Source organism: Danio aesculapii, chromosome 23, assembly GCF_903798145.1.
Source record: "Danio aesculapii chromosome 23, fDanAes4.1, whole genome shotgun sequence".
Lineage (NCBI taxonomy): Eukaryota > Metazoa > Chordata > Actinopteri > Cypriniformes > Danionidae > Danio > Danio aesculapii.
Genome location: NC_079457.1, coordinates 20,858,145 through 20,878,270, shown reverse-complemented (window position 1 = coordinate 20,878,270; position 20,126 = coordinate 20,858,145). Strand labels below are relative to the sequence as shown.

The 20,126-nt window shown below is 35.7% G+C and overlaps 2 protein-coding genes across 3 annotated transcripts in view; both read right to left on the bottom strand.

The window, feature by feature from the left end:
* Positions 1–3,912, bottom strand: part of dip2ba (disco-interacting protein 2 homolog Ba) — a 78,745-nt gene extending 74,833 nt beyond the window's left edge. Inside the window, exon 1 of the mRNA XM_056448700.1 lies at positions 3,659–3,912. Coding sequence (XP_056304675.1) covers positions 3,659–3,743 — 85 coding nt within the window. The 5' untranslated portion in view covers positions 3,744–3,912. The remainder of the gene's footprint in view (positions 1–3,658) is intronic.
* A 2,321-nt stretch (positions 3,913–6,233) lies between these two features.
* atf7a (activating transcription factor 7a) overlaps positions 6,234–20,126 on the bottom strand; it is a 46,933-nt gene continuing 33,040 nt past the window's right edge. For both annotated transcript variants that reach the window (XM_056448990.1, XM_056448991.1), the window contains 6 exons: positions 19,968–20,061; positions 16,594–16,713; positions 15,899–16,039; positions 12,721–12,909; positions 9,852–9,957; positions 6,234–9,778 (listed from right to left, as the gene is read on the bottom strand). In XM_056448990.1, the coding sequence (XP_056304965.1) occupies positions 9,543–9,778; positions 9,852–9,957; positions 12,721–12,909; positions 15,899–16,039; positions 16,594–16,713; positions 19,968–20,061 (886 nt within the window). In that variant the 3' untranslated portion in view covers positions 6,234–9,542. The remainder of the gene's footprint in view (positions 9,779–9,851; positions 9,958–12,720; positions 12,910–15,898; positions 16,040–16,593; positions 16,714–19,967; positions 20,062–20,126) is intronic.

Genomic DNA, 20,126 nt, shown 5'->3' with positions numbered 1-20,126 from the left:
TTCCATTATATTCTTCTCAACTCAGTAAACATTTCTGTTCAAAATATAGTATCAGCATCGATATCACAATAGTCACTAAGACTGCACGATATTGGAAAAATCCAATATTGCAATATTTTATTTTTCTGAAATAAATATTGTGATGTGAATAAAGTTTCAGAAGATAATTTGAACAGCACTATTTGATGACTTTCTAGAGTCTAACAGTATTCGGGTACAGAAATTAAAATCAAAATGCAAAAAAAGTTTCTTACTTTGTTTTGTCTTGTTTCTTGTCCAAATATCAAACAATTCTTAGACCAAATAATGTAATAATATTGTTTAGTGGGGTAAGTGAAATAATCTTGTTTTTGCTTTGAACTGTATATAATTGGGTTAGAAACAAGACAAAAATTCTAAGAAAGAAATGTTTTTTGCAAAAATCATATAAAGTATATATAAATACAGTGATTAAATACAATTCTATAGCTCCTGGTCAACTATAATTCAGACATTGACTACAGACCTTATTCTTCAATGCGGAAATACGCTCGTTTTTGTGATTATTTTAGAACTTCCGATTCAGTTGCCTATGGGAGAAATGACTAGGAATAATAAACGGCAGAAAACGGTCAAACCACTGGCTCTACAAACAAGTGTTTGCATGACTATACTGACAAAGTAGAATAATATAATAAGAAAATATCAGTTTTCAACATCAAATAGTAAAACACGTTGTTTATAACGTCTAAAAATGAATGGAAGCGAATGAGACCGGAAGTCAAAATTATTCAAATGTCAGCGCCCGCTCGAACGCAGAGAATAAGGTGAATAATGACATTGCATATCTGGTGATGTGACTATTGCAGATGCGCACATTGCGATATTGATGCTGAAAGGATGTATTGTGCAGCCCTAATAGTCACATCACAGGATTGAGATATTTTGCATTTAATTACTGAACAGCTGTACCTCAATATTGCTAGACTCCACCAAAAACCATAAAGTGCTGTTTATTTGAGATTTGATACACATACATATATACATACATATAGATATATTATGCATATGCACTGCCCTAAAAACTGATCCCAATTGATGTACAATTCTTTACAAATTGAGTTTATGATCATCTTGAGAAATTATATTCATTTCGCAAAACATATTTGCAGAAAATGGGCGTCAAATGGCTCAGTGGTCTTGTCGCCTCACAACAAGAAGGTCACTGGTTCGAGCCCCGGCTGGGTCAGTTGGCATTTCTGTGTGGAGTTTGCATGTTTGTAATTTTCCTCCGGGTGCTCCGATTTCCCCTATAGTCCATAGACATGTGCTATAGGCGAATTGAATAAGCTAAATTGGCCGTAGTGTACAAGTATGTGAGAGTGTATTGGTGTTTCCTACAACTGGGTTGCGTTTGGAAAGACATCCGCTGCGTAAAACATATTCTGGAGTAGTTGGCGTTTCATTCCACTGTGGCAAACTCTGATAAATAAGGGACTAAGCTGAAGGAAAATGAATGAATTTTGCAGAAAAAAACTAAATATGACAATGTACGTTTTTTCCAATATCGTGCAGCCCTATATCATAGTGTGGCTGGCTGACAAAAAATGTGGCTCAATGGTCATCAGTAATTATATGGTCATAATTTACAGTGTATCATCATACAGTCATAAAATGTTGTGTTACTCTGGTTACAGTTTCTATGGCTGGTTTTCTTGATAAGATCATCTACAAGCTGTTTGAGAGCATGGCCCACACACTAAACGCTTCCAGTTGTGTAAGACTATTACTAAGCTGAAAACCGACACAACCCCCACATAGCGCTCTCTGCATAAGTGAATGAGTAGAACGGCACTGCCTTTCACAGACGGATGACACGGCAGTGAGAAGATGCTCAAAGATGCATCACGGTGCATGAAACAACATCGCTGTGATGTCACAAACACTGAATGAACTTATAAACTTTGTGAATAGACAGAGATGCCTAATGAATCACAGCTAAATATTTACAGTTTAAGTCAGAATTATTAGCCCCCCCTGAATTATTAGCCCCCCTTTTAATTTTTCCCCCAATTTCTATTTAACACGCAATTTCTGTAAAACACATTTCTAAGCATAATAGTTTTAATAACTCATTTCTAATAACTGATTTATTTTATCTTTGCCATGACGACAGTAAATAATCTTATTAGATATTTTTCAAGACACTTCTATACACCTTAAAGTGACATTTAAAGGCTTAACTAGGTTAATTAGGTGAACTAGGCAGGTTAGGGTAATTAGGCAAGTTATTGCATAACGATTGAAAAAATAGCTGATAATTGAACTTAAAATGGCTCTTAAAAAATAAAAACTGCTTTTATTCTAGCCGAAATAAAGCAAATAAGACTCTCCAGAAGAAAAAATATTAGAAGACATACTGTGAAAAATTCAAAGGGGGCTAATAATTCTGACTTCAACTGTGTATATATTTAAAAAACTATATATTGTAATGTGTTATGACATAACAAAAATATAACAATTATACAGAATATAACAATTAAATATTATTTAAAATAGATGTTATAACAAAAACAAAAAAAAAACAACAGGGTGTCCTTTTCTTAATAGACAAGGATCAATATTGTCTATATAAGTGTTTTGCATTGTTAAATAGTCAAGTGTCAATGTGTTTAGGAGGTGTAAAATACAGATATGCACTATAACTATTCATAAACCATTTAAACTAATTTAATGAACTACACTAGTGAAAATGTAGCTCAAGTAGTGCTAAGTAGTCAATTTTAAAGTGGTATTATGGTTCTGTAAGATTGACTGAAAGATTGGTGGAAATGCATCAATCAGTTTACATGAATTAAAACACTGTCAGTATCGCACTGTAATCATCATTACATTATAATGACATTATATATTTGACAGATGTCTGAGTGCTAAGAGGACCTCAGCAGCAGAAAACAAACCAATGCTGTCAATGACTTTGCCATTAAATCCCAGACATACACTACTGACAGCCATGAAGTGATGTCCCTTCAACAACGTCTCCGATATGATAACAAAAGCCATTTTTAAACGCAATATACAGAAACCCACGTCCAAAATGCACTTGATATGCTTTCCTGGCAATCTCTGTCCTACGGTATCATGTCTAGCAGAACTGTCAAGGGCTCTCTTTTTCCTTTAAGGTCTGGATCACCGAACAGACAATAGCCTCAGTCCCTTGAGGTACAACTAACGACCGGATTCAGCAACATTTATCTTCTAGTCCTCGTTTACGGTCGACTCGTTCATTTACACGAGTTTAAAAGCATATTTGAGGAAAGAAAAATCACAATTTCCACCGACACACTCAGGCAGTGTCTGAAAAACTAATGAGCTGCCTACCTAGACAGCATGTCTGGGAACCAAGGGCGCGTTCGGGTTATTTAGAAACCGCATTTTGGGTACCCAGACATTCCATCTCAGTAGGCAGCACACTAGTTTTTGAGACGCGCCCTGTTTTAAAACGAAATTCCTAAAGGAGAAACAGAAGACCTTCAAACATCAAGACAAAGCAGTAGACAGCCGTCCGTTTAAGCACACGTACGTGTCTGTAACAGCGCCAAACAGGCGTGGGATTGAATAATTGGGGTAATGTTATTAGCATTATTAATGGTGAGGTGATAATAACTCCATCTCTTACCTTCAGACAGCTCGAGCTCCAACTCCGCCAACTGCTCTCTAACCTCTTTCGGTAGAGCTGCCAAATCCACACCGCGGTCTGCCATCTTCGCGAAAATACGCTCAAGTTGTTTTAAGTGTGATGAAATGCACTTCGAAAGCCCAAAATCCTCCGGTCAAGGCAAAAAGCGTGAATTAAAAGGTGAGCAACAATCCATCCGGAGAACTACTCCTTCCGCCATGCTGGGAGACTCACCAACGGCACTGCGCGGTCACGTGATCGCGTTTACCTCCTGTGTGTGATCAATGACACCCCCAAACACACACACACACACACACGCACACACACACACGCACACACAAACACACACACACACACACACACAAATGACGCGCATGCGCCCTCTGGCGACAACATGACAAAAAGTTGCGATAATGTTACTGTCTTGTGTTTCGTACGTGTGTACTGGAAAAAGTTGAATACCATGTTTGTTATCCAGTCTCTAGACCTCATATAACGACTTTCTGGAATAGCTATGTAAATGATTTGTTATGGCCCAAAATTTGAAAATTACCTCATAAATACTTAATAACAAATAAAGTAAAAAAATATATATATTAAACTTATTTATAAATATTATCCCAATAATTACATTCTTGCAAGCAGATACATGGCATGCTGTACGTTTTGTGGTCAACATACAGAAACATATAATCAACTGTTTTGGAGTTGCCCATATCTAGTAAATTTTTGGTTGGATTTCTGCTCTTTTATTAGAATCAACTTTATGCCCAGTTTTCAACTTTGTTTTAAAAAAGTTTTATTTGGTTTTCTCACATTCAACAGGTCATTAAACAAAGAGTATTTTTGATCAATTTTTACATCTGTTGGCGAAATTCAGATAACCAAAATTCAGTAGTGATTGCAAGCCATTATTTAGTATTTTGAAGTCAGAATTTAAGCTTTATATAAAAAGTATCTATAATCTGAGAAATAAGAAAGCTGTTAAGTGTATTAATGTATGCAAACATTTACTTTTTTATTTGTGTTTTTCTTTTTCCTTGATTGTTGTCATCCCCTGGCCTTTTCAAATTGTTGTTAATTTTGAATTGTTTAATTAAAAAACAAATTAATTAAAAAATAAATGTTTTTCATCATGTGTTTATGTCACTCAGTGAAGTATTGTAATTTAATTAAAGGTTTGAGTTCAATTTTATTTTTATATTTTCGTGTTAATGTTAATTTTTGTCATTCTGTTGTTTATTTTCGTCAGTCTTATTATTTTTAAAGGGTTTCATTGTTTTGTTTTTTGTTTTTAAGGTTTGATTGTTTAAGTTTTTCATTTTGCTCTTGAAAAACAAAAAAAAAATAATCATTTAGTAGTTTACTAGTTTTGTTTACTAGTATTATGGATTGAATTGGCCTTTACCGTCTTGGGAGAATAAGAAACAAGATTATTTGTTTCTGTTTAATAGTTTGTATGAATAGTTTTGTTGATACATTTATGTTTATTAATTTAAATGTTAAATTTGACATTTCATAAAATTACATAAATACTATTATATGTATATTGTTCCCAGAATTTTATGTGCATTTTGTTAAATATTATGTATACTGAAATGACATTTTATGTACATTTTATTAATATAGCTCATATTATTGTTGATTAATAATCACGGTCATGCATATACACTACCTGACAAAAGTCTTGTCTAAATTGTAGGAACAACAAATAATAACTTGACTTCTAGTTGATCATTTGGTATCAGAAGTGGCTTATATGAAAGACAAAGGCCTCTAGATTACACATTCTACCATAATAAAATATGATCATGCCTTGATTTTTTATTATTTCATTAGGACAGTAAGGTCTGACTTTGCTGAAACAAAAGTTTTGTCCCTTAACAGAAATAATGTACAGTATAGAATATAAAGTCATGGTGCAGTGGAAAAAGAATTAATATTGTGCATGACTCCCATTAGCTTGGACGGCTGCATCCATACATCTCTGCAATGACTCAAATAACATTAATAAGGTCATCTGGAATGACAAAGAAAGCCTTCTTGCAGGACTCCCAGAGTTCATCAAGATTCCTTAGATTTATCTTCAATGCCTCCTCTATCTTACCACAGGCATGCTCAATAATGTTCATACCTGGTGACTCGGCTGGCCAATCCTGGAGCACCTTGACCTTTTTTGCTTTCAGGCCCTCTCCAGTGGTTTGTAATGTAATGGGCAGCACAAATGCCTTGATACCTCAGGCTGTTGATGTTGCCATCCACTCTGCAGATCTCTTGCATGCTCCCATACTGATTGTAACTCCAAACCATGATTTTTCCTTCACCAAACTTGACTGATTTCTGTGAGCATCTTGGGTCTATGCGGGTTCCAATAGGTCTTCTGCAGTACTTGTGATGCAAGTAACAGTTCAACAGATGATTTATCGCCTTCTGCCTCTTTTCCAAATGATCAACTTCAATTGACAACAATACTTTTGTCAAGTAGTGTACTTGGTAATAAATATAGATGAAATGTAAATAAAATAATTACTCATGCATAATACATAATGCCCATAATAAGAGTAGAAACATTCAGTTTAGTCTTTTTGTTTAATCAAAACTGCAGCACTGTGTTCAGAGTATTTCACTTCAACATGCATGAAAAATAGTAAATATATATGGTACACATATGTACATTACAAGAACCATTCAACAACAACAACAAAAAAACTATCAGTCCAACTTGGAGTGAGGTTGTTTCCCATAAACGACATACACTTACAACAACTTTCCTTCCCCCAATCTCTCTCTCTCTCTCTCTTTAGCCTATAATTTCATATTATTCTAAAGGACTTTTGCTTTGTTCAGTCTGACATTCTCAGGGAAACTGCATTCAATTTAACTTGTGTGAAGCAACTCCATAATAAATTAATTGTGCATTACGATGGAATTATGGATCATTAAGTCCATCAAGACAGAAATCTGGGACAACTTTAAAGTGATTATCAGTGAGAGAGGGGAAGCAGGCATCCTTAATAATCTTTACAAATAAAAAATAACTACAAATATTTGAGTACAAAGTTTTAGAAAAACAAAACATCTACAGGATCATTTCTACATTTCTGTCTTACAACACTCACACACACACAAAAAATGATGTATTATAATGATATTTCTATAATCCTGGCAGCATAAAATAAAAATAAACGAACAGAAATCTTACAAAAAGTGCCAGTGAAGCTAAAAAAAAAATCCATTCTGCTCAATTTTAGCTCAACAATCCTCTAAGTTGCCTCTGCTGAATGACAGCACACAATGAAACAGAAAAGCCAGGAGTCGTTTGTGTGATATTGGACAAGTGGTAACTTCGATAAGTTTAGTTTAAAACAGAAAAAAATGAACCCAGCATGATTTTAGTGCATTCCCACAGGCCTATATACATTTCGGACTGATATCGTGTGTTAATGCATTACGCACCGCAAATAATGACAGAAAAAATGCAAGAAAATTCAAGTTACACACATTGAGCGACGACAGTACATCATAGTCCCTTGTTAATATGCTGCCTCATTTATCAAAGTGTCTGAATTTGTGTTTGAATAATCGTTTTAGTATAGGTAAAACCATTAACATAGTAGAAGTGGACACTCTTTGTTCCCTGCAGCCTGTAATAGCACTCTTTTACCTCCAGGTGGCAGTGTAGAATATGGTTCAAATTAAGGGCAGCGCTCTCTACTAATAAAGGATTTTTTTCATTCATTACCATGGTATATGATTTAAAATCTATGGCTGATGGCTGTGGTGAGCTGAGCAGTCATGGAGTGAGGTTAACCCTATAAAGAGGCACTCGTGTGATTTGTAAGGCAGATTCTTTGTCTCTTGTACTTGTTTTTCTAATCAAGGTTTGTGTGTTTACAAGTGGAGCAGAGAAACAACTAGTGTTAAGGCCCGTGCACACCGGGACGGTTTTTGCTCGGGTTTTCCGTCGACGTTTATCGCCCCGTGACTAAATAAACGTCGCCGATGTGATCGTGCACACCAACGCGAAAAACGCCAGGCGTAAAAGCTAATATGATATCAATTTCAACAGTCATGAAATTGTGAATGAGAGGGTAGAGAGGCACTATAGAACTGGATTTCGAGCAGAAACAGAGCGGGAAATGATAAATGTAATTTATGTCAAATGAGAAGATTCAATCATGTGAATGATAACATTAAGATTAAAAAGGCAAATTGATGATTTGAGCTGAAATTATGAACACAAAAGCTGTTTAAAAATAGTTATGAGAGTAAAACCTAAATGAAAGGTTATACGAATTTAATTAGCTGATTTTATCATTAAATTTAAGTTGTTTTTGTTATAATTATGTATTTATTTATTTTTTTATCACATCCTTTCATATTTATTTATTTTTTATCAAATCCTTTCATTTTTATTTCATTGTTTTGAATAGCTTTATGTCTCAGGTTACTTAAGGTTAATTCTACTTACTCATAACAAACCTGAAGTAACCCGAGACATACATTTTCATCAAAATTTGATAAAATTATGCAATTTTTTTTATCAGACAAGTTGTAATTATGAGTACAGACACGGAATTCATCTTTTTGTTTCATAAATGACTTCATAAATAAATATTAATCATAATATTGATTTCATATTGTATTAATTTGACTTTTTGTCAAAGGTGATTATTGAGACAGTCAAAATTAATTCATTCATCCATTTTCCTTTCATTCTTCAGGGGTCACCACAGCGGAATGAACCGCCAACTATTTCAGCATATGTTTTACACAGCGGATGCCCTTCCAGCTACAACCCAGTACAGGGAAACATCCATAGACTCATTCACACATACACTACAGTTAATTTAGTTAATTCAGTTCACCTACAGCACATGTCACTGGACTGTTGGGGAAACAGGAGCATGCTGAGGAAACCCACGTGAAAACGAGGAGAACATGCAGACTCCACACAGAAATGCCAACTGGCCCAGCCGGGACTCAAACCAGCGACCTTCTTGTTGTGAGGCGACAGTGCTAACCACTGAGCCACCGTGTCACCCTAAAGGGTCCTGTTTGGAAGGGTCCTGACTAGAAAACAGAAAACGGTCTCCTATATGGGGCTTCTGAGTTTGTCGTACACAATAAAAGAATAACAGGACAAAACAAACAACAACAATGAGGTTCCATAGCGCAAACCGAACGCAATGTGCCAGTACAACACAGTTTATATATAGCAAAACGTTTGCATGCTAACAAGGCAGCCTTAGTGTATCAGTCCTTCACAAACTGCTATTTTTCCATTCATCCACACGAGAAGCACACGCTGATAATAAACGCATAGAACTGGTTAAAAATGAGGTAAGATGAGTGAGGGTCAGATCAGGGACATGGCCACCTGAAAACTAAAAAACCTGCTCCAAAATAGCAAGGTAAGAACGTTAAAGCAACAATGTTTCTCTCAAACACACTCACACACACATACTAATACATATATATAAGAATATATAAAGTATTGCATCATCACAACTTTGAGACGCGCCCTGGATGTGTGTGAATTTCACATACGCCGAGCGCACGTCTTTATTGCAGCGTGTGTATGTGCATCTGTCTATGGGGATAGGTTTAATGACAGGAAGTGCTTTGCAGTCCTACAGCCAGTGGAGGAGCAGGAGGAAGTTGAAGGAAGGAGCAGAGGATGCGAAAGAGAGCAGGATTGGAGTCCAGCCCCCGTAGTCTATGGCATAGTGAACGACTATCTCCTTCCATCTTTGTTTGTTTGTGTGTGTATGTGTGTGTACGTAGTCCCAGTTTCATTCCCAGAATGCAGCTGAGCTCTAGGCGCAAGAGGGAGTGTGTTCTCCTCTCTCCCAGGATGTGGAGAGTCTCAGACAGGCTCTCATCATCTGCTGGATGGGTGAGATTGTGTGGCCATGATGACGTGTGACGGGCCGCCGCTGCCACCCTGCTGGCTGCCCATTCCTGCCAGCACCGACATGGCCACCGCTTCAGCCGCGGCACGAGAGCTCAGGCCGTTGGGTCCCACTACAGACGAGGGGCTGGGGGCCAGAGAGCTGTGCTGGATGACCGGCGCTGGGGAGCCCGTAGGTTCGGATGTGTCTTTCATGTGCTCGTCTCCTGAAGAAACAAAAAATGGTGGTTTTATCCTGTAGAGGCGAGTGGAGGAACCATAAACGTGAGCTCTACTTACCTAAATAGGCAGCTTTCTTCTGGAGGTTGGTGACAGGACAGTCCTTATGGGCTAACAGCAACTGCTTCAGATGAGCAACTTCGTTTCGTAGGTGAGACACCTCGTTCTTGAACACACACAAATATAGGACAAACAAAACAGTGTGAACATCAGACTTGAACATAAACTAGCTGCAATATTAATAAAGCACTAATAAATTTATTTTAAAAAATAATGAAAACTTTTCAAACTCATAAAAATGTTATAATATTATACTAAAAAAAATAGTAATTAATAATAAAAAAACATGAATTAAAGGCCAATCAAATGAATTAAAGGCCATATCAGCTTTAATGGCTATCTTACTGCAAACAGATCATATTTACAAACAGTTATAACCAGTCTATAAACAATAAAAAGACAATCGATGATACGCAAGTTCAAAATCTAAAGGTTTTGAAGAATAACTTTTGATAAATATTCTACATTTGTAAAGGATAGCTAAAAACTGTACCCATACAATCTATATATCTTATCAATAAAAAATAACTTTAATAATCAACTTTTATTATAAATAATAACAAAGTACTTTAAGTTACAATTCTGTTTACTAAAGGTGCAGTATATAAGTTTGACACTCAGTGGTTGAACTAGGTATTACATTCCTGGATCAAAACAAACGCAAGCGCAGGTTGCTAGTCTGATGATCGAGCCTAAAGGCGGATTTAAACTGTGTTTTAAATAAAAGCAATGGCACCCGATAGAGGAAATATTTTCCATATTAAAAGGAGTTTTTGTCCTAACCAAGATCTCGAATTGATATATTAGAAAAGGTTTCTATTTCTTGCAGCTGAACAACAGAAAACTGACAATGATCACCTCAGGTACACCTCTTGTGCTTTATTCAGTGTTAAATGCTAATAATGTGAGTTTGAATGACGTTTTACATGACATTTATTGCCATACTACTAAAATCAGCAGCAGATACAGTAGTGCACCTCAGATCTTGAAAATAAAATAAACTGTTTGAAATTGAACTTCAAATTGTGACTTAAAACCAGCACATATCAGTGATTCAGCATCTACATTTAATAATGGTAAAGAGGTTGAATATGTATTAATTAGATATGTATTAATGTATTAATTAGAGCATAAAATGAAATATCTCAACATAAACAAAGGAGGATGAGATAAATGTTTGTTTTTGAGGGAAATTTCAGATGGCATTTAGAGGTTTTTGCAACTGAACTCTTCATATTCTGTGCTTCTAAATGGCTGTATTTAAATTTTTGTTGTGTTGCGTCTAGTGCAAACAGTCAAATTGCTTATCACTGCAAATCTCTCAGAAGCGTGTTGTTAGGACACGGGATTACAATGTAACCTGCTCACCTAATGTTTACGTTTATGATATTTGTATTATTTGCAAATAATAACCTCATGTGGAACTGAATCTGCGTCTCATTTCGGAGTCTGCTACTGTCCACCAGAGGTTGCATTTCAGTCATGAGTGTATGCTTTGAGAGCCTTTCTGAATGAATGAATGAATGAATGAATGAATTTTCCACCAAGGCAGGCGCTGAAAAATAATTAGCTAAAGTGGCATTGGGCAAATTAAATGAACCAAAACAAAGACACCGTTCCGGACCTAACACACATTTTCAAAGCAGAATATCTGACTTCAACATTGTTTTTCAGGTAAACAAGTATGTTTACTTGGCATGTTTCTTATATATTTGCAAACATATTATGGTATTTTTATGCTTAAGAAGAGTCAAAAACGTACATACAGCACCTTTAATAAACCATTAACTATGAATTTGCCTCAGTATACTCCTAAGCTGTTGCTTATTAATAGTTATTACGGTAGTAGTTATGTTTAGGTATTGGGTAGGATTAGGGGTGTAGAATAAGATCATGCAGAATATATATTTTATAAGTACTAAATAAACAGTCGATATCATAATAATAGGCAGATAATAAGCCACCAGTTAAAGGTAAGAATTGATACTGAAACTAAAGTGTTACTCTATTATTATTAGTAGTAATAAAAGTAGTTTTGAAATATGTATGTAGTAATTTGTAATAAACAAATATATATTATTATTTCACACTGAAATAGTATGCAGTTTGCTTTAAGTAACATTAAAGGGTTGCGAGATGTAAAAATAGATATAAGTCTCTGATGTCCCTAGAGTGTGTATGTTTCAGAAATAAATAATCTGCAAAAAATTGTTTATAACTCACTGAAACTTCGCCTTTTAGGTTTTTAACCAAACTGTGCCGTTTTGGTGACTGTCGCTTTCAATTCAAATGAGATTGTGCTTCCAGCCCCCTTTTCAAAAGGGGTAGGCCTATAAACACCTATGTGTCACCAAAACTCTAATGGCGGACAGCTGCTTCTCACTCAGGGCTGTCTATGCTAATGAGGGCGAGATCGTGTGACATGTGATCGTGTGACTTTGATTACATGTACGAATGTCAATCAAAGTGTTTCTACAGACATGTTCTTATGAAGTTTGATTATAACAAACAGAATTAATACATTTTTACCATTAGCAGCTGGCTATATTCACACACTGTTGCAACACAACTGTGTTAAAGACCCTTATAAAATTGATTTTAGTTTCCCTTTAAATGTTTCAGACTTCAGTATGCTAATTGTTTGTCACATGACTTTATAACAACATGCTGACACTTTAAATATAAATAATGGAAGAACCCGATGCATTCTGGGACACAATGTCCCCCGCAGTGTGCTCTGGTTGCATGCATCTTTTATTAATGAAATCTGGTTATTCCATGTATTGCCTAAAGCAATGCACAACTGGTCGACCCTAAAGTAACACAAAGGAATCACTTCAAACACATTTACATTTCAGTTTACACTAACCGAGAGCGAGACGTTCATGGAGGTGAGCTCCTCAGCTTTTTTCTCCAGAGAGTTCACCCATATCTTGCGTTTCTGTCTGCAACGTGAAGCTGCTGCCCGGTTGCGCTCCAGAAAGCGCTGCCTCCTCTCATCGGGGTCATCGTCAGCCGTCCTCCGCCTGCGACCCCCGGTGGGCTGAGCGGGAGACACCTGAACACAGCAGGCAAGAGTAAGCACTAAGCTTTACTGTTTACCGGGACAGCAAATTGAAAGATAATCCCTGGTACACATGATATAAATACTGTAATGTTGTCAAAATGCTGATGCTTAAATTCAAATACATTTTAAATATCTGCCTTTTTGCAATGCCATTAGAACAGAGCCATTGTGCAAGAGCTCTGTGAAGAGCATCAAATCTTTTCTTTAAATTGTCTTTCCAGCGTAGATCATTGTAGCCACTCAGAGACAATTGTGTTGAGCATGTGAAATGTAGTTTAAGTAAGTCAGAAGACACTGGAGTTTGTTCAGTGTGAGCTCTGCATTGTATTTTGGTAGCCAACAGGGTATAAATACCAAGTAAGAAATTCTCTGTGCAATATAGACAGATTTTTAGATTATAACTTTAGCTCACTTTAAGTATATAGCACTTATAATTTCAAAAAATGCTTTATTTAGTTTCAGAAGTGAAAATGGTATTAAAACGAAGGACTGAATGTGATATTGTGATGTTTGGTATTGTGATAATCAAAGCAGGGGATGCAATAAAAGCTCTGTGTACATCCTGTGCATATACTGCCTGTTTTGTGTGACCTTTTACGAACACTTTATTTTGTCAACAAGGTGTCGACAATGATCTATTGGTTCAAAGTAAAAAAAACACAGAGATAAAACAACAAACTACTGAAGAAGGCAAAAAGAACAGAAAAAAGTGTTGAATAAATGACATAAGCAACTCCAGTTTAAATTATAAAATACATTTGTCACAACAATATTGTCAACATTTTGCACTTTTGGAGAGAGAAAACAGCACAAGGATAAATTTTCTTAGTCAACATATGTGTACTCTATTAAATTACAAATACTTTACAATATTTTATATACTTTCAGCTTATTGAGTTGCTTTGTTTTTTTTTTTATTTATTTAACAAAGTTTATGGCGACACAATGGTGCAGTGGGTAGCACGATCGCCTCACAGCAAGAAGGTCACTGGTTCGAGAACCAGCTGGGCCAGTTGGCATTTCTGTGTGGAGTTTGCATGTTCTCCCCGTGTTCGTGTGGGTTTCCTCCGCGTGCTCCAGTTTCCCCCACAGTCCAAAGACATCTAGTACAGGTGAATTGAATAAATCAAATTGGCCGTAGTGTATGTGTGTGTATGTGAGAGTGTATAGGTGTTTCCCAGTACTGGGTTGCAGCTGGAAGGGCATCCAATGTGTAAAACATGTGCTGGATAAGTTGGCAGTTCATTCCGCTGTGGCGAATGATAAATAAAAGGACTTTCCGAAGGAAAATGAATGAATAAATGACAACAAGCAATCTGGCTTTAAGAAAGGCCACTCAACTGAAACCGCCCTGCTCTCGGTCGTGGAGGATCTCAGACTGGCTAAAGCAGACTCTAAATCATCTGTCCTCATCTTGCTGGATTTATCAGCTGCTTTTGACACTGTAAACCACCAGATCTTGCTATCTACGCTTGAGTCACTGGGCGTTGCAGGCACTGTTATTCAATAGTTCAGATCTTACCTCTCTGACAGGTCATTCAGGGTGTCTTGGAGGGGAGAGGTGTCCAACCTACAGCATCTAAACACTGGGGTACCTCAGGGCTCTGTTCTTGGGCCACTTCTCTTCTCTATCTACACGACATCTTTAGGACCAGTCATCTAGAAACATGGATTTTCCTACCACTGCTATGCTGATGATACCCAGCTATACCTCTCTTTTCACCCTGATGATCCCTCGGTTCCAGCTCGCATCTCAGCCTGCCTGTCAGACATTTCACACTGGATGAAAGATCATCATCTTCAGCTTAACCTCGCAAAAAAGGGAAATGCCTGAAGTTTCTGCCAACCCGACTCTAAACCATAACTTTTCAATCCAGATGGATGGGGCAACCATTACTGCATCCAAAATGGTAAAAAGCCTTGGAGTAACGATTGATGACCAACTGAACTTCTCTGACCACATTTCTAGAACTGCTCGATCTTGCTGATTCGCACTCTACAACATCAGAAAGGTCCGACCCTTCCTATCTGAACATGCAGCTCAACTCATTGTTGAAGCTCTTGTTCTCTCCAAACTGGATTACTGCAACTCTCTACTAGCCGGGCTTCCAGCTAATTCTATCAAACCTCTTCAGCTGCTTCAGAACGCAGCAGCACGAGTGGTCTTTGATGAACCCAAAAGAGCACACGTCACTTCGCTACTCACCCATTTGCACTGGCTGCCAGTTGCTGCTCGCATCAAATTCAAAGCTCTGATGTTTGCTTACAAAGCGACCTCTGGCTTTGCTCCTTCTTATCTGCTCTCACTTCTGCAGATATATGTGCCCTCCAGAAACTTGCGTTCTGTGAATGAACGTCGCAGCGTGGTTCCATCCCTAAGAGGAAAGAAATCACTTTCCCGAACTCTCACATTCAATCTGCCCAGTTGGTGGAATGAACTCCCTAACAACATCAGAACAGCAGAGTCACTTGCTGTCTTCAAGAAACGACTAAAAACTCAACTGTTTAGTCTCCACTTTCCTTCCTAATCTTAACTGCCTCTCTGGCTATACCACTACTGTACTCTCTCTCAAAAAAATAAATAAATAAAACTTACATTACTAATGCTTTGCTTCTTAGACTTTACACACCTGAAACTTGCCTATAGCACTTATTCACTGCTGCTCTTATAGTTGTGTAAATTGCTTCCTTGTCCTCATTTGTAAGTCGCTTTGGATAAAAGCGTCTGCTAAATGACTTAATGTAAATGTAAAAGTTTATTTCAATAATATTTTATAATGAAATATTTAATTGATTAAGTGTACAGGCTGTTTTAATGTATTGTTTATTCACTTATAATTAATAATAGCATTAATATTTACAGTATTTAATTTATCTAATATTTTTCATCTAAAAATTGTTTTGTTTTTTTCTATAGTACTGAAATGAGTACAGAGAAATCTGTACCTAAACAATTATATTTTTTATTTTTATGCTGTACCTGTGGCTGAGCAGGTGATGGAGCGTCTGGATGCTGAACCAGCAGCTGGCTTTGCTCCACCCTCTGAGGCACCATCGCACTAGAGCCCATCGCCACACCAAGACAACCCTGAGTCTGCTGAGATAATGCTGCTTTCAACCTCTGAGAATAACAACAAAGACACCATGGTAAAGTGGCACAATTAGAAGGCAGCAGTTACAGCCGCGACACTCAGTTTTATTCCTCTTTCATGTGGAACAGCAAGAAATGTCATTTCATAAAACTGAACCATAACTCTTCAAGCACTGAGGAGAGAAACCATGTGACAGAACGGAAATAAAAACAACTTCTGCATTTTGCTACTACAGATCAAGATGGCCATCTAGATATTAATATATTCTTTTTTTTGTCCCCCCAAGCAATGTGTCTTTTTGAAGTGGCAAACTCTAAATCACCCTAATTATATATAGCGACTAGTCAACAAACCACCCACCAAGCCTATTATGAAAATATGTATTCTCTGTATATGCCTGCTTAACAAGTGTACTTGAAATGCAGAGTGTTAATGACAGAGCTGCTTTGTTGTTTGTTGTGAAAACTTTCACCCATGTGACGTGCTGGATAAAGACTTCAGCATAGAAATACTAAAACAAAGCTATGCATGGGAGAGAATATATTTTACTTGACTGAATTATTAAGAAGAGTTTTGCCCTCACCATCTTTGCCTCAGCGTGTGGGTTGTAACCGGAGGGTGAAGACGAGCCGCTGCTGCTGCCCCCTAGTGGGGGCCCGGGGATGCCTGGAATGTTGGGCACCATACACAAGGGCCTTGCCAACTACAACACAGGGCCAAATGCAAAAGATTTCATGAAGCAAATAATGAATGACTCCAAAGATCGGAAATAACAGTTCACTGGAAAATCATATTAAAAGAGAAGTGGGTCATTTTTTCGAGCTATAAGTGAAACTGTGCTTGAAATGGAGGAGTGAATGATAATTTAGCACTGGGAAAATATGACACACTTGGCTGCTAAAGTAAGTCAGTTTAGTCTGTGCCATCTAGGTAATAGACATTCAAATAATGTCTGCTAGAATAAGATGAAAAGACTAAAAACTTCCAGAATCACAGTACAATGATGTACTTCGAATCAGAATGGACTTTATTTTCTTTTAACTCAAATTATTCTAGTCTAAGGTATTTTGAGGAACCATACATTTGATGATACTGCAAAAAGACCCTTTCCCCCTTACAATGTGGAAATAACAGTGAGATATTATTAGGATAAAAAGTTAAATATCTTAAACTAATTTTAAAATATCTTAAACTACTGTTAACTATTAACTCAAAGTGGAGAGACAAAAGTATTTATACCCTTTTTTGCCTTTATTCTAACAAAACAAAACAACAGAACATTAACCACAGATTACAACCAATTTCTCAACATCACAGCATCATACTGAAGATCAGAAAGAAGACAAATAAAAAAAAATACAGAAAGTAATAATAATAATAAAAGAATGCATAAATTAACCAAGGTTTATAGTGATGTAAGGTTTTGTACAAAGCTACCAGAAATCCTGGGACCTACATTCAGGAAAGGAGTCTAAATCTGATAAAAAGTAAAGACCATTTTGAGGGATGTAAACAAAAAGAATGGTCCCAACATTTTCCTAATAAATAAAGAATAATAGATAATAATTATCATATTATAATAATTATTTTTAATTATATTAAAGAATAATAATTTATTTTAATACAGTTATGATGGCTGTTTTAACATTAAGTTATGATTTAATTTCCTCTTACAGTTACAGTTATGAAATTGTTTGATAACAAGCAGGAAATGTTCATGGGCCAATGACATGACCACATTGAAATGGTCTATACATTTTTCCCCTTGACAAGTGGGTAATATATTCCAATGACATCATTATAATTATTACTTCATGCCATTCTGATACTGTCGGTGGTTTATCAAATATTCATTTAAGAAATATACTCTCACGGGCAGCATAGGTAAGAAAGTTAAACAAGTTTTTGTTTGTTGCACTCTTCAAATTATTATCTGCAAGACCTAACAAAAAATTAAGATAGTCGAAGTCACATCTTGTAATAAATATAAAGACTTAATCTCCTACAAATCTGTACCCAATAGACTTTAATATATTACAGGCCAGGGTTTCTGCAGGTTAATCAAATCAAATTTAAGACCTTTTTAAATCCTTTACGAATTCAATTTTACAGATATACAGGGCTAAACACGAATGATTATTTCTAATGGCCCGGTCGTTTGCCACAAAAACAAAAAAAAAAATCAAATGTAATTATTTCTTAGCGACGTATTTTTATGTGTCAAAACAAGAAAAATCTAGTTGTATACACTTTCTTATCAACATAATATTTCATTTTTTAATGACAAGATTATCACTCAAAAGCATATTTATTATGGAGACAATGACATAAATAAAATACATACATTTGTTGGCTTTTTGGTCCAAATTGATTGAGTATAATGTATCATGTAAATTCTTATGTTGCTCTGTTATGATCATGAGGAACTGTGCAATTGTTTTTAGTTTTCTTTCCCTGATTAAGGAATTTATTTGGAGTTATTGCTGTAAAAAAATTTATACAACTATTGTAAACTGCATCTCTTTCTAATTAAAAAACGTAAAAAAAAAAAAAAGAAAAAAAAAAAGGTTTTATTATATTGGATTGTTGGTGAATGGATGGATGTCGGCCCGACTGGATACTTGGACAGAGAAAAATTAAGACCTGTTTAACATTATTTAAGACCTACAAGAGAATATTTCAGTGAATTGAAGACTTTTTAAGACCCCGTGGACACCCTGCAATATATACAATTCCAAATACAATGCATAAAATCACCTTCTTCAACTTTGCACTATAAACAAAATGGAGAATAATTTAAATTAAACTAATCTTATATCTAAATGAATCTTTTTTTTATGTTATAAAGAAAACATATAACATTTTCTAGTGTTATTTTAGGATTACTTATAATACTTTTGTATAGTTTTTTAAATGAATCATCTTTTATGATCTCATCCTTTTTTTTTAAAGTCCGACTTCTGAGATTTAATATTTATTTTAATTGAGAAAATATTTGTATGTTGTTTAAACTTACATCTGCTATGTTTTCATTCTTAATGTACTATTTGTAATTAAAATAATTTTAGGTTTATAGTTTGTTTAGCAAATGATGATAATTGGGCTCATTGCTCAGTACTTCACTATTTTTCTTTACTATTATTATTTAATACGCATTACTTTAAAAAAATAAGTAATAATATTTGAGTTACTTTTGAAAAAATGTAACTCGAGTTACTTTTTAGATTAATCAATTTGCTTTTAAAAATTGTTTGCTGAATAAAACTAGTATAATCGCATTGAATCACACTCATTGAGAGAATGTGGTCCCCATGGGAACAGATCAAAACCAACATGGCAAAGCCTTACATTTTTGTGATGGAAGTATATTCATTATTCTAAACGCATGGTAGAAAGGGAATTATAGTCTCAATGGACAGTGATTTTACTGAAATAATGAGACAAAAATACAAAAGTAGCAAACACACATTGCTGTACACTTCCATTAATCTGTATATACAGCATGTATAGCGTCAGGAAGTTCAGGAAATAACATTAATAAAAAAAATGTAATTCATTTTTTTTAAAGGTAAATGAAGGTGTAGATTATACAGTGTGTAGTTAAATGCAAAGCTTCTACATTAAAAAATACCCTGCAAGTTCTGAAAGAGATCAACCCTCAGGCAGATAAGAAAAAGTAACTCAAAAGTAACGTAACACTTTACTTCTTATAAAAAGTAACGCAACTAGTTACTTTTTTGGAGAGTAACTCAATATTGTAATGCATTACTTTCAAAAGTAACTTTCCCCAACACGATTCCCAAATGTGCTTTATTATTTCAATAGTGTGGATTATAACTGATGTTTACAGTTGTGTTTTGCAGTGGATGCTCAGCCATTTCTATGCCACTGATTACTATATGCCTTACAAATAATAATATTGAATTGTGAGAGTCTATATCTGCATTTCAGACTTACTGATATTACAGAGGGCATCTGCATAGGACCAGGAAGCACAGGAACCGTTTGACCATTGGGAAGCATCATCATTGGGTATGGCACCGTTGGAGATCTGAAAGACGAGTAGAGAAATTTCCAGCGACCACAGAAAGCAATGGACAGACTAAAGCTCGGCTC